This window comes from Aquarana catesbeiana, linkage group LG02, assembly GCF_042186555.1.
Source record: "Aquarana catesbeiana isolate 2022-GZ linkage group LG02, ASM4218655v1, whole genome shotgun sequence".
In the NCBI taxonomy this organism is placed as follows: domain Eukaryota; kingdom Metazoa; phylum Chordata; class Amphibia; order Anura; family Ranidae; genus Aquarana; species Aquarana catesbeiana.
The window spans coordinates 526,628,871-526,656,109 of NC_133325.1; the positions used below are offsets into that span (position 1 = coordinate 526,628,871).

A 27,239-nucleotide genomic window follows, 5' to 3' on the forward strand; every position below is an offset into this window, starting at 1 on the left:
CCAAATTGGGCCCAAAGTGTAAATATTTTGTGTGGCCACCATTATTTTCCAGCACTGCCTTTACCCTCTTGGGCCTGGAGTTCACCAGAGCTTCACAGGTTGCCACTGGAGTCCTCTTCCACTCCTTCATGATGACATCACAGAACTGGTGGATGTTAAAGACCTTGTGCTCCTCCACCTTCTGTTTGAGGATGCCCCACAGATGCTTAATAGGGTTTAGGTCTGGAGACCGCATTGGCCAGTCCATCACCTTTACCCTCAGCTTCTTTAGCAAGGCAGTGGTCATCTTGGAGGTGTGTTTGGGGTCGTTATCATGTTGGAATACTTCCCTGCGGCCCAGTCTCCAAAGGGAGGGGACCATGCTATGCTTCAGTATGTCACAGTACATGTTGGTATTCATGGTTCCTTCAATGAACTGTAGCTCCCCAGTGCCAGCAACACTCATGCAGCCCCAGACCATGACACTCCCACCACCATGCTTGACTGTAGGCAAGACACCCTTGTTCTTGTACTCCTCACCTGGTTGCCGCGACACACGCTTGACACCATCTGAACCAAATAAGTTTATCTTGGTCTCATCAGACCACAGGACATGGTTCCAGTAATCAGTGTTCCAGTAATCCTTAGTCTGCTTGTCTTCAACAAACTGTTTGTGGGCTTTCTTGTGAATCATCTTTTTAAAATGCTTCCTTCAGGTATGACAGCCATGAAGACCAATTTGATGCAGCGTGCAGCGTATGGCCTGAGCACTGACAGGCTGACCCCCACCCCTTCAACCTCTGCAGCAATGCTGGCAGCACTCATACATCTATTTCCCAAAGACAACCTCTGAATATGACGCTGAGCACGTGCACTCAACTTCTTTGGTCGACCATGGCGAGGCCTGTTCTGAGTGCAACCTGTCCTATTAAACCGCCGTATGGTCTTGGCCACTGTGCTGCAGCTCAGTTTCAGGGTCTTGGCAACCTCCTTATAACCTTGGCCATCTTTATGTAGAGCAATAATTCTTTTTTTCAGATCCTCAAAGAGTTCTTTGCCATGAGGTGCCATGTTGAACTTCCAGTGACCAGTATGAAAGAGTGAGAGTGATAACACCAAATTTAACACACCTGCTCCCCATTTACACCTGAGACCTTTGTAAAAACAACTAGTCACATGGCACCGGGGAGGGAAAATGGCTAATTGGTCCCAATTTGGACATTTTCACTTAGGGGTTTACTCACTTTTGTTGCCAGTGGTTTAGACATTAATGGCTGAGTGTTGAGTTATTTTGAGGGGACAGCAAATTTACACTGTTATACAAGCGTACACTCACTAATTTACAGTGTAGCAAAGTGTCATTTCTTTAGTGTTGTCACATGAAACTATATACATTATATTAAAATATTTACAAAAATGTGAGGGGTGTACTCACTTTTGTGAGATACTGTGTGTGTGTGTATATATGTGTGTGTGTGTATATATATATATATATATATATATATATATATATATATATATACATACATACATACATACATACATACATACATACATACATACATATATACACACACACACAGGTGCATCTCATAAAATTAGAATATCATTAAGAAGTTAATTTATTTCAGTCACTCAATTCAAAAAGCGAAACACATATATTTTATATAGATGGGTTACACTCACTGATATAGTTCAAGCATTTATTTCTTTTAATTTTGGTGATTATGGCTTACTGCTAGTAAAAACCCCAAATTCAGTATCTCAGAAAATTAGAATATTACATAAGACCAATAAAAAAAAAAAAAAAAAAAAAAAAAAAGGATTTTTAATACAGAAAACTTTTAATACAGAAATACTTACTGAAAAGTATGTCCATGTACAATATAGTATGCATTCAATACTTGGTCGGGGCTCCTTTTGCATGGATTACTGCATAAATGCAGCGTGGCATGGAGACTGTGGCACTGCTGAGGTGTTATGGAAGCCCAGGTTGCTTTGATGTCGGCCTTCAGCTCATCTGCATTGTTGAGTCTGGTGAAAAATGTTTTTCACAGTCTGTCTATTTGTGGAGCCATGTCATCTGCCATCTGCTGGTATTGGTCCACTGTGTTTTATCAAATCCAAAGTCAGTACAGATCTCTACCTAGAAATTCTAGAGCACATCATGCTTTCCTCTGCTGACCAGCTTTATTGAGATGCTAATTTTCTAGCAGGACTTGGCACCTGCCCACACTGCCAAAAGTACCAATACCTGGTTTAACGATCATGATATCACTGTGCTTGATTGGCCAGCAAACTCGCCTGACCTGAACACCATAGAGAATCTGTGGGTATTGTCAAGAGGAAGATGAGACACCAGACCCAACAATGCAGACAAGCTAAAGGCTGTTATCAAAGCAACCTGGGCTTCCATAATACCTCAGCATTGCCATAGGCTGATCGCCTCCATGCCACGCCACATTGATGCAGTAATTCTTGAAAAAAGAGCTCCGACCAAGTATTGAGTGCATACTATACTGTACATGGACATACAGTGGGGACGGAAAGTATTCAGACCCCCTTAATTTTTTCACTCTTTGTTATATTGCAGCAATTTGCTAAAATCATTTAATTTTTTTTCCTTATTAATGTACACACAGCACCCCATATTGACAGGAAAACACAGAATTGTTGACATTTTTGCAGATTAATTTAAAAAAAAAAACTGAAATATCACATGGTCCTAAGTATTCAGACCCTTTGCTGTGACACTCATATATTTAACTCAGGTGCTGTCCATTTCTTCTGATCATCCTTGAGATGGTTCTACACCTTCATTTGAGTCCAGCTGTGTTTGATTATACTGATTGGACTTGATTTGGAAAGCCACACACCTGTCTATATAAGACCTTATAGCTCACAGTGCATGTCAGAGCAAATGAGAATCATGAGGTCAAAGGAACTGCCTGAAGAGCTCAGAGTCAGAATTGTGGCAAGGCACAGATCTGGCCAAGGTTACAAAAACATTTCTGCTGCACTTAAGGTTCCTAAAAGCACAGTGGCCTCCATAATCCTTAAATGGAAGATGTTTGGGACAACCAGAACCCTTCCTAGAGCTGGCCGTCCAGCCAAACTGAGCTATCGGGGGAGAAGAGCCTTGGTGAAAGAGGTAAAGAAGAACCCAAAGATCACTGTGGCTGAGCTCCAGAGATGCAGTAGGAAGATGGGAGAAAGTTATAGGAAGTCAACCATCACTGCAGCCCTCCACCAGTCGGGGCTTTATGGCAGAGTGGCCCAACGGAAGCCTCTCCTCAGTGCAAGACACATGAAAGCCCACATGGAGTTTGCTAAAAAAAACACCTGAAGGACTCCAAGATGGTGAGAAATAAGATTCTCTAGTCTGATGAGACCAAGATAGAACTTTTTGGCCTTAATTCTAAGCGGTATGTGTGGAGAAAACCAGGCACTGCTCATCACCTGTCCAATACAGTCCCAACATTGAAGAATGGTGGTGGCAGCATCATGGTGTGGGGGTGTTTTGCAGCTGCAGGGACAGGACTACTGGTTGCAATCGAGGGAAAGATAAATGCAGCCAAGTACAGGGATATGCTGGACGAAAACCTTCTCCAGAGTGCTCAGGACCTCAGACTGGGCCGAAGGTTTATCTTCCAACAAGACATTGACCCTAAGCACACAGCTAAAATAACAAAGGAGTGGCTGCACAACAACTCTGTGACTGTTCTTGAATGGCCCAGCCAGAGCCCTGACTTAAACCCAATTGAGCATCTCTGGAGAGACCTAAAAATGGCTGTCCACCAACGTTTACCATCCAACCTGACAGAACTGGAGAGGATCTGCAAGGAGGAATGGCAGAGGATCCCCAAATTCAGGTGTGAAAAACTTGTTGCATCTTTCCCAAAAAGACTCATGGCTGTATTAGATCAAAAGGGTGCTTCTACTAAATACTGAGCAAAGGGTCTGAATACTTAGGACCATGTGATATTTCAGTTTTTCTTTTTTAATAAATCTGCAAAAATGTCAACAATTCTGTGTTTTTCTGTCAATATGGGGTGCTGTGTGTACATTAGTGAGAAAAAAAATTAACTTAAATGATTTTAGCAAATGGCTGCAATATAACAAAGAGTGGAAAATTTAAGGGGGTCTGAATACTTTCCGTCTCCACTGTACTTTTCTACTGAAGATAGTATGTCCATGTACTAGCCAACATTTCTGTAATAAAAATCCCTTTATTATTTTTTTTTTTTTTTTTTTTTTTTGTGCTTCTGTAATATTCTTATTTTCTGAGATACTGAACTTTGGGTTTTCACTAGCTGTAAGCCATAATCATCAAAATTAAAAGAAAAAAATGCTTGAAACATATATGCGTTTCACTTTTTGAATTGAATTACTGAAATAAGTTAACTTTTTGATGATATTCTAATTTTATGAGATGCACATTATATATATATATATATATATACCGTATTTATCGGCGTATAACACGCACCTTCATTTTAGGAGGGAAGTTTCAGGAAAAAAAATTATTTTAAATAAACAACTTTGAAGCAAAATAAGGGTCAATGCCCATCAATGCAGCCTCACCATTGCCCATCTGCAGCCTCACAATTGCCCATCAATGCAGCCTGAACAATGTCCATCTACAGCCGCAGATTACTGCTTCCTCGGAGGGGACAGGGAGGGGGGTGGGACGAGTGTCATCAGTTTGCATACAACGAGAATCTCCTGTGTAATTGGCATCCTCTTTCATACAAAGTCCCGCCTCCTGGACCTGCTTCTATGATAGACAGAACACTGGTCCAATGCCGGCCCAGGATACGGGACTTCCTATTACAGAGGCCACTGAGTAAACAGGAGATTCTCGCTGTATTTAATCTGACGATGCTCATCCCACCCCCTCCTGGTTCCCTCCTAGGCAGCCCAAATTGCAGTATCGGCGTATAACATGCACACACTATTTGCACCCGATTTTCAGGGTGAAAAAGTGAGTGTTATACGCCAATAAATACAGTGTATATATATATATATATATATATATATATATATATATACACACACATTTGTGCTCATAAGTTTACATACCCTGACAGAATTTATGATTTCTTGGCCATTTTTCAGTGAATATTATTGATAACGCAAAAACATTTCTTTCACTCATGGTTAGTATTTGGCTGAAGCCATTTATTATCAATCAACTGTATTTACTTTTTAAAATCATAATGAAAACAGAAACTACCCAAATTACCCAGATCAAAAGTTTACATACCCTGGTGATTTTGGCCTGATAACATGCACACAAGTTGACACAAAGGGGTTTGAATGGCTTTTAAAGGTAACCATCCTCACCTGTGATCTGTTTGCTTTTAATTAGTGTGTGTGTGTGTGTGTGTGTGTGTGTGTGTATAAAAGGTCAGTGAGTTTCTGGACTCCTGACAGACCCTTGCATCTTTCATCCAGTGCTGTACTGACATTTCTGGATTCTGAGTCATGGGGAAAGCAAAATAATTGTCAAAGAATCAGCAGGAAAAGGTAGTTGAAGTGTATAAAACAGGAAAGGGTCATTAAGATAGCCAAGGAATTGAGAATGCCAATCAGCAGTGTTTAAACTCTAATCAAGAAGTGGAAAATATGGGGTTCTGTTGAAACCAAACTACGATCAGGTAGAATAACTAAAATTTCAGCCACAACTGCCAGGAAAATTGTTCGGAATGCAAAGAAAAACCCACAAATAACTTCAGGTGAAATACAGGACTCTCTGAAAACATGTGGTGTGGCTGTTTCAAGATGCACAATAAGGAGGCACTTGAAGAAAGATGAGCTGCATGGTTGTGTCGCCAGAAGAAAGCCATTACTACGCAAATGCCACAAAGTATCCCGCTTAAAATACGTCAAACAACACAGAGACAAGCCTCAAACCTTCTGGCACAAAGTCATTTGGAGTGATGAGACCAAAATTGAGCTTTTGGGCTACAACCATAAATGCTACATTTGGAGAGGAGTCAACAAGGCCTATGATGAAAGGTTCACCATTCCTACTATGAAACACAGAGGTGGATCGCTGATGTTTTGGGGATGTGTGAGTTACAAAGGCACAGGAAATTTTATCAAAATTGATGGCAAGATGCAGTATGTTATAAAACAATACTGGAGGAACATTTGCATGGGACGTACTGCGCATGGAACGTACTTTGACATTCCAACATAACAATGATCCAAAACACAAGGCCAAGTCAGTCTGTCATTGGCTACAGCAGAATAAAGTGAAGGTTCTGGAGTGGCCATCTCAGTCTCCTGACCTCAATAACACTGAGCCACTCTGGGGAGATCTCAGATGTGCTGTTCATGAAAGACAGCTCAAGAATTTACAGGAACTGGAGGCTTTTTGCCAAGAGGAATGGGCAGCTTTAACATCTGAGAAGATAAAGAGCCTCATCCATAAATACCACAAAAGACTTCAAGCTGTCATTGATGTTAAAGGGGCAATACATGACAATATTAAGAACTGGGGTATGTAAACTTTTGAGCAGGGTCATTTGGGTAGTTTCTGTTGCCATTATGATTTAAAAAGAGTAAGCACAGTTAATAATAAATGGCATCAGCCAAACACTAACCATGAGTGAAAGAAAAGTTTTTGTGTTATTCATATTCTCTGAAAAATGGCCAAGAAATCATAAATTCTGCCAGGGTATGTAAACTTATGAGCACTACTGTATATAAAATATAAAAATATATAATATGTTTTTATGTGACTGTATTAAGAACAATGAAAATAATTGTGGACTCTCACCTTTTGGTTTGGTGCCCATTTGTAAGCCAATACTTTGAGGTGTCTGATGAGTTCTGAGGTACCCTTTACCTTTAGCAGTCACCATTCAAGGATGCTTTATCTGCATCGCTGGTACCCACCCAGAGGACTTAACCACCAGAATTGGAAGCATCAGACCTTTTTAAGAGGCAGTGTTCAGTGAAGGTGAGCTAAAGCCTGGATTAGTCAAGGTGGGTGGTTAAGGTTAGAGCTGAGCATCTAAGCAAAAAATTTGAGCAGGGACATTTTACAGTCATTAGCAAAGCCAATGTCAGAACAATAGGTGTACTAGTGAGTTTGGTCATGCACATGGTCAAATCCAGGGAGTCCAGCAGGCCAAAGATAATAGAGACATAGGTGGAGAAAGAACCACAGTGGCCTGTAGAAGTGTGAAATGGTATTAATGCACAGAGCTCTGCAGGAGAGCAAATTTTCTGCAAACCAGCTGAACACATTTGCAAAGTGGATGTGGCTGTATCAGCGGATGCCAGCTTCAGCTGTAAAGTTTAGCAGGAGGATGTGTAAATCAACCCTTTCTTATGAGGACTGAGGTTTTCACTTATTCATTTTGTTGTGTTATGGTGTACTCATTAGGTACTGTGTTTGGACATCCCAGTGGTCTATTTACAGTGCTGTGTTCCGCAATCAATGATGGAGAAAATAATATTGTGTATATTCCATGTTCATTGAGGGACACAGCTTCCATCTTTCTTGGGTATTAAAGCAGAAGTAAACCAGTTGATTTACCAGTTTAAAAAAACAGTTGCATTGCAGACAAGCTAAAAAGTGGACCCTCTGCACAGAAAAAAATTGTGGCGCGATTAAAATGGTGCTATATAAAAATATGAAAAATACCGCGCTAGGAAAGTAAAAAGAAAAAGCAGCAACAAAAACCATCTAATATATCTATGGTACAAGAGCATATATAAATGAGAACAGGGGAGCAGAGAAGCAGGAGAACGGGGGAGCGGAGAAGGAGGACACAGCAGGCTGGACAGGGGGAGCGGAGGAGGAGAATGGGAGGAGGAGGAGAAGGACATGTAGAACAGCCCGGGAGGAATGGTGCAGCAGGGGGGAAAGCTGTAAGCACTAATAGCCGCAGGAGGGAGAGGAGGAGAAGCGTCTGTCATGCAGGGAAATCGGTGCTTACAGCTGTCCCTCCTGCCACATCGATCATCCCTGGCTCTGAACCAAGGGACAATCATCCATGTGTGCAGGATGGATCACAGTGCCCCCTCTGAGCCCATGTGCAGTGAACAACCTGCACATCCTGCCAATGGTGCTAACACAATCCTGATAATCATTGAAACAATGATAAAAATTCCATGCAATGTAAACTATTCTATATAGTAAAAAGAGTCCACATGTGTAGAGACAAATTGTTAATTGATTGAATATTGACATCCACCACCAAACTGGAAGGAATCCTCCTGTGATATCACCACCACCAAGAGCCAAAATGCTTGCTTACCAGTTGTTGTTGACCCCATATTACAGGAGGTCAAACACGCTTTGGCTTAATACCAAGCCTAGGCCTTTAATGCCTATGAGTCCTCTTGGGTGCCTGCATCGATCCTCCAGGTAGTGATGTCAGTAAGCATCCAAAAACAAAAAAGCTCCACATATCGTAAAACCATAATGTAATTTATTAGAGGCTACTTTAGATTACACTTACATCAAGTGAATTAAAAAAAACACCTTTTTTTTAGTTTTTTTAATTCACTTGATGTAAGTGTAATCTAGCTTCTAAAAAATTACATTATGGTTTTATGCTACAGTTGTATGCAAAAGTTTAGGAACCCCTGACAATTTCCATGATTGTCATTTATAAATATTTGGGTGTTTGGGTCAGCAATTTCATTTTGATCTATCAAATAACTGAAGGACACAGTAATATTTCAGTAGTGAAATGAGGTTTATTGGATTAACAGAAAATGCGCAATATGCATCAAAACAAAATTAGACAGGTGCATAAATTTGGGCACCCTTGTCATTTTGTTGATTTGAATACCTGTGACTACTTAGCACTGATTAATTGGAACACACAAATGGTTTGGTGAGCTCATTAAGCCTTGAACTTCATAGACAGGTGCATCCAATCATGAGAAAAGGTATTTAAGGCAGCCAATTGCAAGTTGTTGTTCTTTTTGAAGAGTGGCAACATGGGGGCCTCAAAACAACTCTCAAATGACCTGAAAACAAAGATTGTTCTACATTATGGATTAGGAGAAGGCTACAAAAAGTTATCGCAGAGACATAAGCTGTCATTGTCCACTGTAAGGAACATAGTGAGGAAATGGAAGACCACAGGCACAGCTCTTGTTAAGGCCAGACGTGGCAGGCCACATAAAATATTGGAGAGGCAAAGGAGAAGGATGGTGAGAATGGTCAAAAACAGCCCATGGACCACCTCCAAAGACCTACAACATCAACTTGCTGCAGATGGTGTCACTGTGCATCCTTCAACAATTCAGCGCACTTTGCACAGGGAGAAGCTGTATGGGGGAGTGATGCGGAAGAAGCCTTTTCTGCACACCCGCCACAAACAGAGTTGCTTGAGGTATGCAAATGCACATTTGGACAAGCCAGCTTAATTTTGGAATAAGGTGCTGTGGACTGATGAAACAAAGATTGAGTTATTTGGTCATAACAAGGGGCGTTATGCATGGTGGCAAAAGATCACAGCATTCCTAGAAAAACACTTGTTACCCACAGTAAAATTTGGTGGAGGTTCCATCATGCTGTGGGGCTGTGTGACCAGTGCCGGTACTGGGAATCTGGTTAAAGTTGAGGGTCGCATGGATTCAACTCAATATTAGCAGATTCTTGAGAATAATGTTGAGGAATCAGTCACAAAGTTGAAGTTACGCCGGGGCTGGATATTTCAACAAGACAAGACCCAAAACACTGTTCAAAATCTACTCGGGCATTTATGCAGAGGAACAAGTACAATGTTCTGGAATGGCCATCCCAGTCCCCAGACCTGAATATCATTGAACATCTGTGGGGTGATTTTAAGCGGGCTGTCCATGCTCGGCAACCATCAAACCTAACTGAACTGGAGATGTTTTGTAAGGAGGAATGGTCCAAAATACATTCATCCAGAATCCAGACACTCATTACAGGCTATAGGAAGGGTCTAGAGCAGTGGTTCTCAACCTGGGGGTCGGGACCCCCTCGGGGTTCAAATGATGATTTGCCAGGGGTCACCGTATCCTGAGCTGTTCCTGAAGCCCATGCTGCTCTCCCAGCCTTTTTGCGGCTGTCCAGCAGGGCTGTTCCTGGAGCCCGCAGCCACCCACTCAGCCTCTTCGCAACCGCCCATTCAGTTCACGGCATAGCTGGGGGGGCAGAGACTAGAGGTCAGCTGACTGGTGAGGAATGTGAAGTGGGAGGGGCTGGAGGAGACCCTATTTCCTGATTTTGGCATAGGTGTCACTGCTACGAGACACCACAAAGTCGGAGACACAGTGAAGCCGGAGGCACAGTGAGTAACACTACCTGTGATTATAGTTGCCATTAAAAGTCCCCTCAACAGTTCTCATCAGCAGATGACCTTGATCAAGAGCACCTAAGTTGGCTGATCAGATCTCCCCCCAGCACTGCCACTGATCCCACCCCCCACCACTGCCACTGATCCCACCCCCCACCAGCACCGCCACTCATCCCACCCCCCCACCAGCACTGCCACTCATTCTATTCCCCTCCCCACCAAGGAGTGAGAGGAGGAATAAAAATAAAGAATACATGGAAGGGAGAGGAAAAGAGGGGAGGAACAAAGAAAAGGGGAGAGAAAGAATAAGAGAAAGAACAAGAAAGACAGCTAGAGGGAGGGATGGGGAAAAAAACAAGAAATTAGGATAGAGAGAGATAAAAGGGAAAGAAAGGAGAACAAAGAGAAAGAGTACAGTATTAAAACCCCTTATGTACCATAAGTAGTTTTAATACTGTACGAGTGGAAGGGACTCAGGGAGCGCTAAATGTCTGTGAGTTAGGGGCACAAATTACTTGTCTTGCCTTGGGTGCTGACAACAAAAGCTACAAAAATTTGTTTTACTGTTAGGGGTCCCCACAACTTGGGAAATTTTTATCAAGGGGTCACGGCACTAGTAAGGTTGAGAACCACTGGTCTAGAGGCTGTTATTTCTGGTAAAGGAGGCTCTACTAAATATTGATGTGATTTTTCTGTTGGAGTGCCCAAATTTATGCACGTGTCTAATTTTGTTTTGATGCATATTGCGCATTTTCTGTTAATCCAATAAACCTAATTTCGCTGCTGAAATATTACTGTGTCCTTCAGTTATTTGATAGATCAAAATGAAATTGCTGATCCAAACACCCAAATATTTATAAATGACAATCATGGAAATTGTCAGGGGTTCCTAAACTTTTGCATACAACTGTATGTGGAGCTTTTTTTGTTTTTTGGGTGCTTACTGACATCGCTACCTAGGGGATCGATGCAGGCACCCAAGAGGACCCATAGGCATTAAAGGCCCAGGCTGGGTATTAAGCCAAAGCATGTTTGACCTCCTATAATAGGGAGTCAACAACAGCTGGTAAGCAAGCATTTTGGCTCTTGATGGGGGACTGGAGATATCACAGGAGGATTCCTTTTCAGGTTTGGTGGTGGATGTCATTGATATATCAATTATCATTTTGTCTCTACACATGTGGACCCTTTTTACTATATAGAATCGTTTACATTGCATGGAATTTTAATCATATGAATGTTTCACTGATTGTCAGGATTGTGTTAGCACGACTCTATTTTAAATATATTATTTGGTACTATACATATCTTGCAGAGGAGTTGCGGCTTGGATTAATTTTTAAAATTTTGACATTTATTCACATTAGCGCAGTTTTTTCCTCTTTTCAGTTACATTCCAGGCATGCCAGGAATGCCAGCTGTCACATTTGCATGTGTTCTCAACCAAACTGTCAAACCATCAAAGGCTGGTGTCATAACTGATCACATGTGCAGCACCGTGGCAGTTGCAGAACAAAAGGAGGCTAAGATGGCAGCTTCTTTGGTTGAAAAGGATAGAAGGGTTTAGTTCAGCTTTAAAGTGGAGTTAAATCCTCCTATCCTTTACAGCCAAAGAGGCTGCCATCTTAGTCTCTTTTTGATCTGTAGTTGCCATGATGCTGCACATGATCATCTAGGACACCAACCATCTGATGCCTTGACAGTTCAGTTGAGTGCACAAGAAAATGTGGCAGTTATCATTCACGGCATGCCTTGAATGTAACTGTTTTGGGAAACTGTTAAATCGATGGGTTTAGTTCTTTTTAATTACTGCTTACAACAACTGAAGTTCTATAGCAGTTGTCGAGTGTACCAACAAATGGAGCTGTCCCTTTTCTTATGTTTTATGTCCCAGTGACAAATTCTGCAGGCAGTAGAATGCACAAACAATGCAGTGTCCCTTAATGAACACTTCAGAGAAATAGATGTTGTGGTGAGTACAATAAACTCTAATTTTCCAACACAATATGTGCATCTGATGTGGAAAAAAGACTTGAGAACGAATTGTCAAACGATTGTAGGCTTACAAGTTTTTCATATCCTCTTTGTTTTAGTAGTTACAGGGCCATCAGCAACTTTCAGTTCCAACAGTCCAGCCAGTCCCTTAAGCTCTGCCAGTCTCACTAGTCCCCTCAGCCCCTTCTCACTCATCTCTGGATCCCAAGGATCACCAACTAAGCATACCACAAGTGAGGTAGGTAAAATTAATTCAATCAATTGTATGAATATTGGTAATTTATGGAGAGAGTGATTTTGGAATGCTTAAAGTAACCTTACAGACAGTTGTAAAACTTGGCTGAATAAGCAAAGCAATGTATCAGAGCTGTCTTTTATTTCTCTAAACTTTGCTAAAAATATACAATTAGAATATACATGTTTATAAGGGTATTATTGCATTAACCCATTTCATAGTTTTTTATAAATATCCCTGAATTGACAGAGGTTAGGATGCTCAGGGTTTACTGTATGCATGTCGTCATTGTGATTTTATACTCTATTTTAGTCTGTGGTTTATGTTCAGAATCTTTATTTTATTTTTAATTTCCTGCAAATATATAACATAAAATACAGTTTATGCCATAAATGAAACACTACCCATGACATTATCAATATTAACCACAGTCATAGGACTACAGTTTAGCCATGTTGTTTTTTTTTATTTTTATTTAGAGCAAATTATTACATACAGTTGCATAGATAAGTTGAAAAAAAGACACAAACCCATCTGTTGGTCAGGGCTCGGGTTGAGGTCAGGGCTCTGTGCAGGCCAGTCAAGTTCCTCCATCCCAAACTCACTCATCCATGTCTTTATGAACCTTTGTGCACTGGTCCAAATCATTTGGTGGAGGGGAGATTATGTTTAGGGTTGTTTTTCATGGGTTGGGCTTGGCCCCTTAGTTCCAGTGAAGGGGACACTTAAGGCGTCAGCATACAAAGAAATTTTGGACAATTTCATGCTCCCCACTTTGTGGGACCAGTTTGGGGATGCCCCCTTCCTGTTCCGACATGATTGCACACTGGTGCACAAAGCAAGGTCCATAAAGACATGAGTTTGGGATGGAGGAACTTGACTGGCCTGCACAGAGCCCTGACTTCAACCCGATAGAATTAGAGCAGGATGAATTAGAGTGGAGACTGCGAGCCAGGCCTTCTTGTCCAACATAAGTGCCTGACCTCACGTATGCGATTCTGGAAGAATGGTCAAACATTCCCATAGACACATTCCTAAACTTTGTGGCCAGCCTTCCCAGAAGAGTTGAAGCTGTTATAGCTACAAAGGGTGGACCAACTCATTATTGAACCCTACAAACTAAGACTAGGATACCATTAAAGTTCATGTGCGTGTGAAGTCAGGTGTCCCAATATTTTTGACAATATAGTATCTATCTATCTATCTATCTATCTATCTATCTATCTATCTATCTATCTATCTATCTATCTATCTATCTATCTATCTATCTATCTATCTATCTATCGCTGTGCTCATAAATTTACATACTCTGGCAGAATTTATGATCATTGACCATTTTTCAGAGAATATGAATGATAACACAAAAACATTTCTTTCACTCCTGGTTAGTGTTTGGCTGAAGCCATGTATTATCAATCAACTGTGTTTACTCTTTTTAAATCATAATAGCAACAGAAACTATCCAAATGACCCTAATCAAAAGTTTACATACTTTGAATGGCTATTAAAGATAACCATCCTCACCTGTGATCTGCTTGCTTGTAATCAGTGTGTGTATAAAAAGTCAATGAGTTTCTGGACTCCTGACAGACCCTTGCATCTTTCATCCAGTGCTGCACTAACATTTCTGGATTCTGAGTCATGGGGACAGCAAAAGAATTGTCAAAGGATCTGCGGGAAAAAATAGTTGAACTGTATAAAACAGGAAAGGGATATAAAAAGATATTCAAAGAATTGATAATGCCAATCAGCAGTGTTCAAACTCTAATCAAGAAGTGGAAAACGAGGGGTTCTGTCGAAACCAAACCACGATCAGGTAGACCAACTAAAATTTCAGCCACAACTGGCAGGAAAATTGTTCGGGATGCAAAGAAAAACCCACAAATAACTTCAGGTGAAATACAGGACTCTCTGAAAACATGTGGTGTGGCTGTTTCAAGATGCACAATAAGGAGGCACTTGAAGAAAGATGGGCTGCATGGTTGAGTCGCCAGAAGAAAGCCATTGCTACACAAATGCCACAAAGTATCCCGCTTACAATACGCCAAACAGCACAGAGACAAGCCTCAAACCTTCTGGCACAAAGTCATTTGCAGTGATAACACCAAAATTGAGCTTTTTGGCCACAACCATAAATGCTACATTTGGAGAGGAGTCAACAAGGCCTATGATGAAAGGTACAGAGGTGGATCACTGATGTTTTGGGGATGTGTGAGCTACAAAGGCACACAAAATTTGGTCAAAATTGTTGGCAAGATGCATGCAGAATGTTATAAAAAAATACTGGAGGAACAATCAAATAAGGGGAGTTGGGACTTTATCATCCCGGATTCAGTAGAACAAAAAGGGAATGTGGGACTTTAAATGAGGTGGTAGACTTGGTGTAGAAAACGTGGTCAATTTTATTGGAATAAAAATTATATAAAAAAAATATAATGCATATAGATAATAAACATCATATGGAAAAGCATAATGAAGTATTCTCATAGTGTACATATGCATACTCGATTCAAATTGCTAAGTAATAGTAAATTTCATATACAGAGATCAATAACTAAGTAACATCGTAATAAACGTATGCATAGAGTAATAACATCATATGGGTAAATGTATACATGAAAAACACTAGGTGCATATAAATAGCATAATCAATTGGCCTGACAGCTGGCAGCCAAAGGAATAATAGAAAAATTATGTGTAACATATCTTGATACGGAGTTGATAGGCATGTAACTACATCCTTAGTGCCCGACGCGTTTCTGTGTGAGATACACTTCTTCAGGGGCGGATGTGGTGGGGTATCTACAAAAATTGTATAAATTATAAAAATTAATTCTAATGTAGGTAAGTACAGCGGGTAAAAAACTGATAGTGTGGTATGCCCTGGGTACTTACATGCCCGTGCGTAGCGACGGTATGCAGAATAGGCAAAACCGGAGCCGTGGGAATGGTCCGTCCCGGGAGCTGAGGTGATGGAACACCCCATGTCCAAGGATTAGCACATGCAGAAACCCCCAGAAACACAGGCCTCTTGTGATGAAGGTATGAACAGTGATGGAATCCAAGAATGTGAATGAGACCTAGTAATAAAATGAAAATATATATAAGAAGGTGACCAATGGTGGTAGTGGTGAAAAACTAAAGAATATGTGTATGTGTGATATGTAAGGCCGGTGGTGGTATGGACCACCGCATCACCAAAAATGGGTGACTAGTGAAAAACAGGAAAGGAGGGAAACGGAAACAACGTGTGCTAAGAGGTGCTGTCCATGGGACACCTCTGTGTTTACCTAATGTGCGAGTGCTAATGGGAAAGGCTTCCAAAAAGTGAGCGTGCTGCCTGTGTATGAAAGGAGGAGACCTGCGGTGGGGAAAGACCATATGCGCGTCCGAGGAGGGGGGGCCATCACCAGCGTCACGCGCACGACAGGAAGAAAGAGGTGGGAGCCTGGGCACGCATGGCACATCGTCGCACGTACCCTGACGCCGAGAACCCCACTGTCGGCCAGATGGAAACAACGGGCTGCTCCACTGTGGCGCCAAAAAATGATGACACCTCACACGTGAGGCCGCTGGGCGTGGCGCCTATGCGCTGTGGACGCCCGCCCACCACCCCTTTAGGGGGGGGAGGGCGAGCGTGCAGAGCGCATCGCAGCTCCCGGGAACAAGACAAAAAACCCGGCCCGGAGTGGCAGTATCTGCACAATCTGCCGTGAACTAAGGCATGATAAGGTACTGGCGCCAACTGAAAAGCATGGATAGATGTTGTCTCGCCACGTGTACAACATCTACACGTGGATGGCAGGGGAACACTGCCAACCAAAGTCAAACACCTCCATCCCTATTTCAAAAACAATCAAATAAGGGGAGTTGGGACTTTATCATCCCGGATTCAGTAGAACAAAAAGGGAATGTGGGACTTTAAATGAGGTGGTAGACTTGGTGTAGAAAACGTGGTCAATTTTATTGGAATAAAAATTATATAAAAAAAATATAATGCATATAGATAATAAACATCATATGGAAAAGCATAATAAGGTATTCTCATAGTGTACATATGCATACTCGATTCAAATTGCTAAGTAATAGTACATTTCATATACAGAGATCAATAACTAAGTAACATCGTAATAAACGTATGCATAGAGTAATAACATCATATGGGTAAATGTATACATGAAAAACACTAGGTGCATATAAATAGCATAATCAATTGGCCTGACAGCTGGCAGCCAAAGGAATAATAGAAAAATTATGTGTAACATATCTTGATACGGAGTTGATAGGCATGTAACTACATCCTTAGTGCCCGACGCGTTTCTGTGTGAGATACACTTCTTCAGGGGCGGATGTGGTGGGGTATCTACAAAAATTGTATAAATTATAAAAATTAATTCTAATGTAGGTAAGTACAGCGGGTAAAAAACTGATAGTGTGGTATGCCCTGGGTACTTACATGCCCGTGCGTAGCGACGGTATGCAGAATAGGCAAAACCGGAGCCGTGGGAATGGTCCGTCCCGGGAGCTGAGGTGATGGAACACCCCATGTCCAAGGATTAGCACATGCAGAAACCCCCAGAAACACAGGCCTCTTGTGATGAAGGTATGAACAGTGATGGAATCCAAGAATGTGAATGAGACCTAGTAATAAAATGAAAATATATATAAGAAGGTGACCAATGGTGGTAGTGGTGAAAAACTAAAGAATATGTGTATGTGTGATATGTAAGGCCGGTGGTGGTATGGACCACCGCATCACCAAAAATGGGTGACTAGTGAAAAACAGGAAAGGAGGGAAACGGAAACAACGTGTGCTAAGAGGTGCTGTCCATGGGACACTTCTGTGTTTACCTAATGTGCGAGTGCTAATGGGAAAGGCTTCCAAAAAGTGAGCGTGCTGCCTGTGTATGAAAGGAGGAGACCTGCGGTGGGGAAAGACCATATGCGCGTCCGAGGAGGGGGGGCCATCACCAGCGTCACGCGCACGACAGGAAGAAAGAGGTGGGAGCCTGGGCACGCATGGCACATCGTCGCACGTACCCTGACGCCGAGAACCCCACTGTCGGCCAGATGGAAACAACGGGCTGCTCCACTGTGGCGCCAAAAAATGATGACACCTCACACGTGAGGCCGCTGGGCGTGGCGCCGATGCGCTGTGGATGCCCGCCCACCACCCCTTTAGGGGGGGGGAGGGCGAGCGTGCAGAGCGCATCGCAGCTCCCGGGAACAAGACAAAAAACCCGGCCCGGAGTGGCAGTATCTGCACAATCCGCCGTGAACTAAGGCATGATAAGGTACTGGCGCCAACTGAAAAGCATGGATAGATGTTGTCTCGCCACGTGTACAACATCTACACGTGGATGGCAGGGGAACACTGCCAACCAAAGTCAAACACCTCCATCCCTATTTCAAAAACAATCAAATAAGGGGAGTTGGGACTTTATCATCCCGGATTCAGTAGAACAGCTGATGTTGTACACGTGGCGAGACAACATCTATCCATGCTTTTCAGTTGGCGCCAGTACCTTATCATGCCTTAGTTCACGGCGGATTGTGCAGATACTGCCACTCCGGGCCGGGTTTTTTGTCTTGTTCCCGGGAGCTGCGATGCGCTCTGCACGCTCGCCCTCCCCCCCCCAAAGGGGTGGTGGGCGGGCGTCCACAGCGCATCGGCGCCACGCCCAGCGGCCTCACGTGTGAGGTGTCATCATTTTTTGGCGCCACAGTGGAGCAGCCCGTTGTTTCCATCTGGCCGACAGTGGGGTTCTCGGCGTCAGGGTACGTGCGACGATGTGCCATGCGTGCCCAGGCTTCCACCTCTTTCTTCCTGTCGTGCGCGTGACGCTGGTGATGGCCCCCCCTCCTCGGACGCGCATATGGTCTTTCCCCACCGCAGGTCTCCTCCTTTCATACACAGGCAGCACGCTCACTTTTTGGAAGCCTTTCCCATTAGCACTCGCACATTAGGTAAACACAGAGGTGTCCCATGGACAGCACCTCTTAGCACACGTTGTTTCCGTTTCCCTCCTTTCCTGTTTTTCACTAGTCACCCATTTTTGGTGATGCGGTGGTCCATACCACCACCGGCCTTACATATCACACATACACATATTCTTTAGTTTTTCACCACTACCACCATTGGTCACCTTCTTATATATATTTTCATTTTATTACTAGGTCTCATTCACATTCTTGGATTCCATCACTGTTCATACCTTCATCACAAGAGGCCTGTGTTTCTGGGGGTTTCTGCATGTGCTAATCCTTGGACATGGGGTGTTCCATCACCTCAGCTCCCGGGACGGACCATTCCCACGGCTCCGGTTTTGCCTATTCTGCATACCGTCGCTACGCACGGGCATGTAAGTACCCAGGGCATACCACACTATCAGTTTTTTACCCGCTGTACTTACCTACATTAGAATTAATTTTTATAATTTATACAATTTTTGTAGATACCCCACCACATCCGCCCCTGAAGAAGTGTATCTCACACAGAAACGCGTCGGGCACTAAGGATGTAGTTACATGCCTATCAACTCCGTATCAAGATATGTTACACATAATTTTTCTATTATTCCTTTGGCTGCCAGCTGTCAGGCCAATTGATTATGCTATTTATATGCACCTAGTGTTTTTCATGTATACATTTACCCATATGATGTTATTACTCTATGCATACGTTTATTACGATGTTACTTAGTTATTGATCTCTGTATATGAAATTTACTATTACTTAGCAATTTGAATCGAGTATGCATATGTACACTATGAGAATACTTCATTATGCTTTTCCATATGATGTTTATTATCTATATGCATTATATTTTTTTTTATATAATTTTTATTCCAATAAAATTGACCACGTTTTCTACACCAAGTCTACCACCTCATTTAAAGTCCCACATTCCCTTTTTGTAATACTGGAGGAACATTTGCGTTCATCAGCCAGTAAGCTGCGCATGGGATGTACTTGGACATTCCAACATGACAATGATCCAAAACACAAGGTCAAGTCAATCTGTCATTGGCTACAGCAGAATAAAGTGAAGGTTCTGGAGTGGCCATCTCAGTCTCCTGACCTCAATATTATTGAGACACTCTGGGGAGATCTAAAACGTGCAGTTCATGCAAGACAGCCCAAGAGTTTACAGGAACTGGAGGCTTTTTGCCAAGAGGAATGGGCAACTTTACCATCTGAGAAGATAAAGAGCCTCATCCACAAATACCACAAAAGACTTCAAGCTGTCATTAATGTTAAAGGGGGCAATACACGGTATTAAGAACTGGGGTATGTAAGCTTTTGAATATGGTCATTTGGGTAGTTTCTGTTGCCATTATGATTTAAAAAGAGTAAACACAGTTAAATGAAAATAAATGGCTTCAGCCAAACACTAACCATGAGTGAAAGAAATGTTTTTCTGTTATCATTCATATTCTCTGAAAAATGGCCAAGAAATCATAAATTCTGCCAGGGTATGTAAACTTATGAGCACAACTGTATGTATATATTACAGTATCTCACAAAAGTGAGTACACAACTCGCATTTTTGTAAGTATTTTATTATATCTTTTCGTGTGACAACACTGAAGAAATTACACTTTGCTACAATGTAAAGTAGTGAGTGTACAGCTTGCATAACAGTGTAAATTTGCTGTCCCCTCAAAATAACTCAACACACAGCCATTAATGTCTGAATCGCTGGCAACAAAATTGAGTACACCCCTAAGTGAAAATGTCCAAATTGGGCCCAATTAGCCATTTCCCTCCCTGGTGTCATGTGACTTGTTAGTGTTACAAGGTCTCAGGTGTGAATTGGGGGCAGGCTTGTTAAATTTGGTGTTATCGCTCTCACTCTCTCATACTGGTCACTGGAAGTTCAACATGGCACCTCATGGCAAAGAACTCTCTCTGAGGATCTAAAAAAAAGGATTGTTCTCTACATAAAGATGGCCTAGGCTATAAGAAGATTGCCAAGACCCTGAAACTGAGCTGCGGTGGCCAAGACCATACAATGTTTTAACAGGACAGCGTCATATCCAGAGGTTGTCTTTGGGAAATAGACGTATGAGTGCTGCCTGCATTGCTGCAGAGGTTGAAGGGGTGGGGGGTCAGCCTGTCAGTGTTCCAAACATACGCGGCACACTGCATAAAATTGGTCTGCATGGCTGTCGTTCCAGAAGGAAGACTCTTCTAAAGATAATGCACAAGGAAGCCTGCAAACAGGTTGCTGAAGACAAGCAGACTAAGGACATGGATTACTGGAACCATGTCCTGTGATCTAATGAGACCAAGATAAACTTATTTGCTTCAGATGGTGTCAAGCTTGTGTGGCGGCAACCAGGTGAGTACAAAGACAAGTTTGTCTTGGCTACAGTCAAGCATGGTGGTGGGAGTGTCATAGTCTGAGGCTGGATGAGTGTTGCCGGCACTGGGGAGCTACAGTTCATTGAGGGAACCATGAATGCCAGCATGTACTGTGACATACTGAAGCATAGCATGATCCCCTCCCTTCGAAGACTGGGCTGCAGAGCAGTATTCCAACATGAGAACAACCCCAAACACACACAAGACGACCACTGCTTTGCTAAAAAAGCTGAGGGTAAAAGTGATGGACTGGCCAAGCATGTTTCCAGACCTAAATCCTATTAAGCATCTGTGGGGGAATCCTCAAACGGAATGTGGAGGAGTGCAAGGTCTCTAACATCCACCAGCTCCATGATGTCATCATGGAGGAGTGGAAGAGGTTTCCAGTGGCAACCTGTGAAACTGGTGAACTTCATGCCCAAGAGGGTTAAGGCAGTGCTGAAAAATAATGATGACCACACAAAATATTGACACTTTGGGCCCAATTTGGTCATTTTCACTTAGGGGCTTACTCACTTTTGTTGCCAGCAGTTTAGACGTTAATGGCTGTTTGTGGAGTTATTTTGAAGGGACAACAAATTTGCACTGTTATGCAAGCTGTACACTCACTACTTTTCATTGTAGCAAAGTGTCATTTCTTCAGTGTTGTTATATGAAAATATATAATAAAATATTTACAAAAATGTGAGAGGTGTACTCACTTTTGTGAGATACTGTATATATACAGTACCTGCCTGCGAGAATGTGTTTCCAGCGCGATCCCATCGCGCTGGCTGCAATAGGGACAACGCATTTTCCTATTGCAGCGAGCGCGAGAAAGAATTCCCCTCCAACAGCATACCAGGCCCTTAGGTCTGGTATGGATCTTAAGGGGAACCCCTGCGCCAAAAAAATGGCATGGGGGTCCCCCCAAAATCCATACCAGATCCTTATCCGAGCACGCAGCCCGGGGAGCGCTCCCCCCTCCTGAATTGTACCAGGCCGCATGCCCTCAACATGGGGGGGTGTGCCCTCCTGCGCCCCCCCACCCCAAAGCACCTTGTCCCCATGTTGATGAGGACAAGGGCCTCTTCCTGACAACCCTGGCCATTGGTTTCAGGGTCTGCAGGAAGGGGGCTTATTGGAATCCGGGAGCCCCCTTTAATAAGGGGACCCCCAGATCCCGGCCCCCCACCCTATGTGAATGAGTATGGGGGTACATTGTACCCCTACCCATTCACCTGGGGGAAAAAAGTGTCAATAAAAAAACACACTAGACAGGTTTTTAAAGTTTATTTATTAAGCAGCTCCGGGGGTCTCTTCCGATTCCTACGCTCTCTCCGGCCTCTTCTCCCAGTCTCCGGTTCTTCTCCCACTCTCCAGTTCTTCTGCCGGGCTCCTCCGCTATCTTCTGCTCTTTTGCCGCTCTTTTGCTAGCATTGGCCTGATCTTCTCCATCGTCTTCTTCCCTCTTACCTTCTTCCGATGTTGACACAATGCTCTCTCCCGCTGTAATGCCATGTGCACGGTGCGCAATGACTTATATAGTCATGGGGCGTGGTCACTGGGTGATCTCACCCAGTGATCCCGCCCCTTATGACGTCACAGTCCCGGGGCATGATGGGACTGCGATGTCATAAGGGCCTTGCTTGTGAAACGTCTACCATTGCCTGTATCTATCTGACCCTTTTCACAATAAAGATGACATTGAGATAATTTGGAGTTCCAGTGTGCGACCAATTCCTTGTTTTGTTCATCTTCCACGGTGGTGAGCCGAGGTCTGCACCTGCGATCCATCCTGCACCTGATTTTACCTGGAGCGGTGTGCTTCTCTTTGTTCTATAGCTCACAATATGACAACTGAATGCCTACGGCTGAGGTGTCAGCTTTTGCACCTGTCTCCAAAGACTTTCTTCACTGAAGTGTTTTATGTCACAACTGACTCAATTCTTTATTACAGTATGATTGCAGAAGACACAAGTGTCCTTCTTATCCTTGCCATGTAGAATTAGGTTTGGACAAGGGTCAATTGTGGAAGTCTAATGCCCTGTACACACGATCGGACATTCTGACAACAAAATCCATGGATTTTTTCTGATGGATGTTGGCTCAAACTTATCTTGCATACACACGGTCACACAAATCTTGTTGGAAATTCTGAACGTCAAGAACGCAGTGACGTACAACACGTACAACGAACCAAGAAAAATGAAGTTCAATAGCCAGTGCGGCTCTTCTGCTTGATTCCGAGCATGCGTGGAACTTTGTGCGTCGGAATTGTGTACACACGATCGGAATTTGCGACAACGGATTTTTTTGTTGGAAAATTTGAGATCCAGATCACAAATTTTGTGTGACGGAAATTCCAATGGAAAATGTCCGATTGAGCCTACACACGGTCAGAATTTCCGACAACAAGCTCCCATTGAACATTTTCAGTCGGAAAACCTGACCTTGTGTACGGGGCATAAGTCTGTAAGCTCTCTCAAAATAATACTTTTATCCCTGGCTCTGGGGTCTTCCCAAAAGAAAACTGTATCATTCCTTATTGAAATGGTGTGTAACACCCTTGGCATAGGTGTGCGCAGCCTCTGCATTAGGGTGTGCACCCCAAAGCTCAAATACATATGCATGTGTATATGTACTGATGGTGTCAGTAGGGCAGTGGACAGTGTCAGTAGTTTTATTTATATTCTTTTTAAATTATTTTTTTTGGTAACATTTTTTTTTTGGATGAAATATCAGTGGTCTAAACAGGGGGGAATATGCACCACACAAGGGCTGGAGGACTGTCTTGTTTGAGCAAGGTTAAAAGTCTTGCTTCTTACAAACGTATAAGATTTGCTACAGTGTCTCCTCCTTATCCATTGTTTGTTTATTTATTGTATAAGGATTGGATACTTTTGAATAGCCCTTTCTGCCTTTTGAACATTTTCCTTATCTGCGTCCCCTTTATAAGGAATTTGTTTAGAAAGTGGTCCTCCTGTTGCAGACCCACCAATGTTTCACCTTTACCTCAAGATTGGACACTTTCACCATCTTCCTGCCTAATCCTTTTTTCATTTCTGTTACACTATGAAATACAACTGCTCAGTCATTCAATACTGTGCACAAATTAATTTTTTATTATTTTTTGAGACAGAGCTTTCTTTTGATTGTACAAACAATAAAAAACAAAGGGCGCAAATGCCTAGTGCAGTGATGGCTAACCTTGGCACCCCAGATGTTTTAGAATGAAATGGCAAGAAAGGACACTTCCATCATGACAAATATGGAGTGTGGTGGTCCCATCCCTTACGTAATGAATCATTGACCAAAGAATCCCCCTAGGATTGGGACTTTGACAGACCACCAGACCCATTCAAGTAAAAAAATATTTTATTAATCTGCTTTAAAAAAGACGTGAAAGCGTCTATAGTATACAGTATATTAAAAAATCAAAAAAGTCATTCCATACAGTATAGAGACAAAATCAAAAACAGAGAAACTCTACAAAGGTGACAATAATTAATATACTCTCATGGGATTGGTGTGCCCCGATACCCGACACGTTTCTGGTAACTCTGGTACCTTCATCAGGGGTTTTGAGAGTTGTAAATGTTGTGTACATATATGGATTCCCTAGGAGTGACTTTGTGTTCAAGTAGCACCCATGGCCCCCCAGAACAAATATTGTATATTCATTTGTGCCAGACCGAAATTATATAAGAGTAGTATGTATGTTGAAAAAATAATATCAAAACGAATGATGAGTGAGCCAATTAAGGGAGAACCATTCATAGGAACCTGTTACATGCTGGCTGCATGCCAGGAGGAGAAATATCCAGGGACAGTCCCATAATGGTTGGCTCGAATACAATTCCTTCAAAATGTGGGTCTCACAATGGGGTGCTCGCTTCTGTCGGTGCTTTTAGAATTAAATTTCCCATGATGCTCAACTACACTGCAGAGTGCATGAGCATCATGGAAAATGTAGTTCCAAAACATCTGGGGTGCCAAGGTTCGCCATCACTGGCCTAGTGCATTATCCACAGCACTTTATTGAAGGATAAAAGATATAAATTAGAATCACAAAACCAATGTGAATAACAACATTGTAAAAAATCCAGGGGTCAAGGGTCTGGCATACCGGTTCTGCTCTCAGGGAAAGGGCTTGTCCCCCGAAAAATATCAGCTGGTATTTTCATCTATTTGAACTTGAAGAGTTCCACTGATAGGCTTGCTTTTGAATCCTGGGTTTTATAAAACGCTGTTTTTCACAATGGTTTTGTGCGTATAAGTTATATAATTTATTCTTCAATAAAGTGCATTATTATCCATAATGCACTAGGCGTTTGCACCCTTTGTATTTTAGTGTTTGTGCAGTTACAGGATTCCCGATCTTAAGAGGACTGCAACGCTTAGATTATCCAGTCCGGGTTGCTCAGTGGCTACCATTAGAAGTACCATGTTCAGCTTCTCTAGGAGTTCATAGCGCTACAGTGTCTTCTTCAAGTTTTCTTCTGGTGGTATTTAATCACCACTGAGGTTTTTTATTTTAGCTACATAAATGGAAAAAGCCCCAAAGTTAAACATTTTTCTTAGTTTGTGTAATAAAATTTTGGAAATAATCTTCATATATTTAGACCAAAATGTATTCTACTACATTTCTTTGGTAAAAATAACCCAAATCTATATCCTCCTCCCTGCTTCCGTGGCTGGTGGATGCGGGATACGGCACCCGTATTGTCTCTGACCACGCCCCTTAATGGACTGTACTCGACTTGCCGACTCCCCCTTCGTCTCCGACGTGGCAACTTAATCCCCTTTGGTTATCCGTCCTCCCTGACATAGAAACTATACAGGATGAACTGACCTTCTTTTTTAACGCCAATAGAGAATCGGCCCCTTGCGGAACAATATGGGAGTCCTTTAAACTGCATGTCAAGATGCTGCTATCGACTCGTATCTCCAGATACTAGTTGTCCTCTAAATCAGCCCTACGACAAGCCGAAGCCCACTAAGAATCATTAGAACAGACATTCCAGTTAAACCCTTCCTCGGACGCTGCCTCGTCCGTGAAGGTACAATCTCGTCTAGTCAATACCCTCCACTTTGAGAGACAAGTCGTCCTCTAAATCAGCCCTACGACAAGCCGAAGCCCACTTAGAATCACTAGAACAGGCATTCCAGTTAAACCCTTCCTCGGATGCTGCCTCGTCTGTGAAGGTACAATCTTATCTAGTCAATACCCTTGACTAGAAAGCCAAGCAAAAAATCTTCTTCTGCAAACAAAGGATTTTTGAACATGGTGAGCGGGCGGGCAGGTTGCTAGCCTATCTTGCGCACTTTGACCATAGGCCTCTGGTGGTGGTATCCCTTGTTGACCCCACAGGTCAACGGATTACCGATCCTGACGTAGTGGCTGGAGAGTTCCATGCCTTCTTCCCCACCCTGTACTCCTCCACTGCTCAGTACACTCATGATGAGCTAGTATATTTCCTACAATCTGTAGACTTTCCTTCGTTGTCCCATACTCAAGTTACCCAGCTGGAAACCCCTATCACTATTGAAGATATTGGTGAGGCCATCTCGTGCTTGGCCACGGCTAAGGCCCCTGGTACAGATGGCCTCCCACTAGAATTCTATTCCCAGTTTAGAGAGGTCTTGGCGCCCAAACTTCAGGAGCTATACCAACACATTTTCGATTCCTCCACCCTCCCACAATCAATGCGAGAAGCCCTGATAGTCTTGATACCTAAACCTGAAAAGGACCCCTTCCTCCCAGAATCATATCGCCCCATCTCATTGCTCCAACTTGATATCAAAATCCTGGCTAAAATCTTTTCACTTCGTTTAAACAAGGTTATCCTCAACTTAGTCCATTCTGATCAAATAGGCTTCATGTCCAACAAAAACATGGCTTTCAACTTAAGACGCCTGTTTTTGAATCTACAGGCCACCCATGACTCGGTAGGCTCCCGCGTGATAGTCAGTCTCGACGCCGCCAAGGCGTTTGATTCAGTTTAATGGGACTACCTATGGGAGTGCCTTGGCAGATATGGATTTGGCCCCAATTTCATCACATGGATCAAATTGCTATATCAGTCCCCTGTAGCCAGGGTCCAGGTGAATGGTAAGATCTCCGATAGAGGTACGCATCAGGGGTGTCTACTGTCTCCGTTGCTGTACGCTCTGGCGGTGGAACCCCTGGCGATAGCCATTATGGAACATCCAGACATAAGAGGCCTCAGGGCAGGACCCCTTGTTGTCGGAAATTTTGAGAGGATGCGGGCCCCTCTCTATCAGCAGCCCTAAATCTCATTGAACGTTTTGGAGAATTCTCCGGTCTCCGGATCAATTGAAACAAATCACAGATCCTCCCCCTAGATCTATGTCCTCTGAA

General features: G+C 42.9%; 1 protein-coding gene across 5 annotated transcripts in view; it reads left to right on the top strand.

The window, feature by feature from the left end:
- The window catches only part of PLEKHA6 (pleckstrin homology domain containing A6), a 1,624,617-nt gene that overhangs the window by 973,947 nt on the left and 623,431 nt on the right, over nt 1-27,239 (top strand). For all 5 annotated transcript variants that reach the window (XM_073615840.1, XM_073615839.1, XM_073615838.1 and 2 more), the window contains one exon: nt 12,371-12,510. In XM_073615840.1, the coding sequence (XP_073471941.1) occupies nt 12,371-12,510 (140 nt within the window). The remainder of the gene's footprint in view (nt 1-12,370; nt 12,511-27,239) is intronic.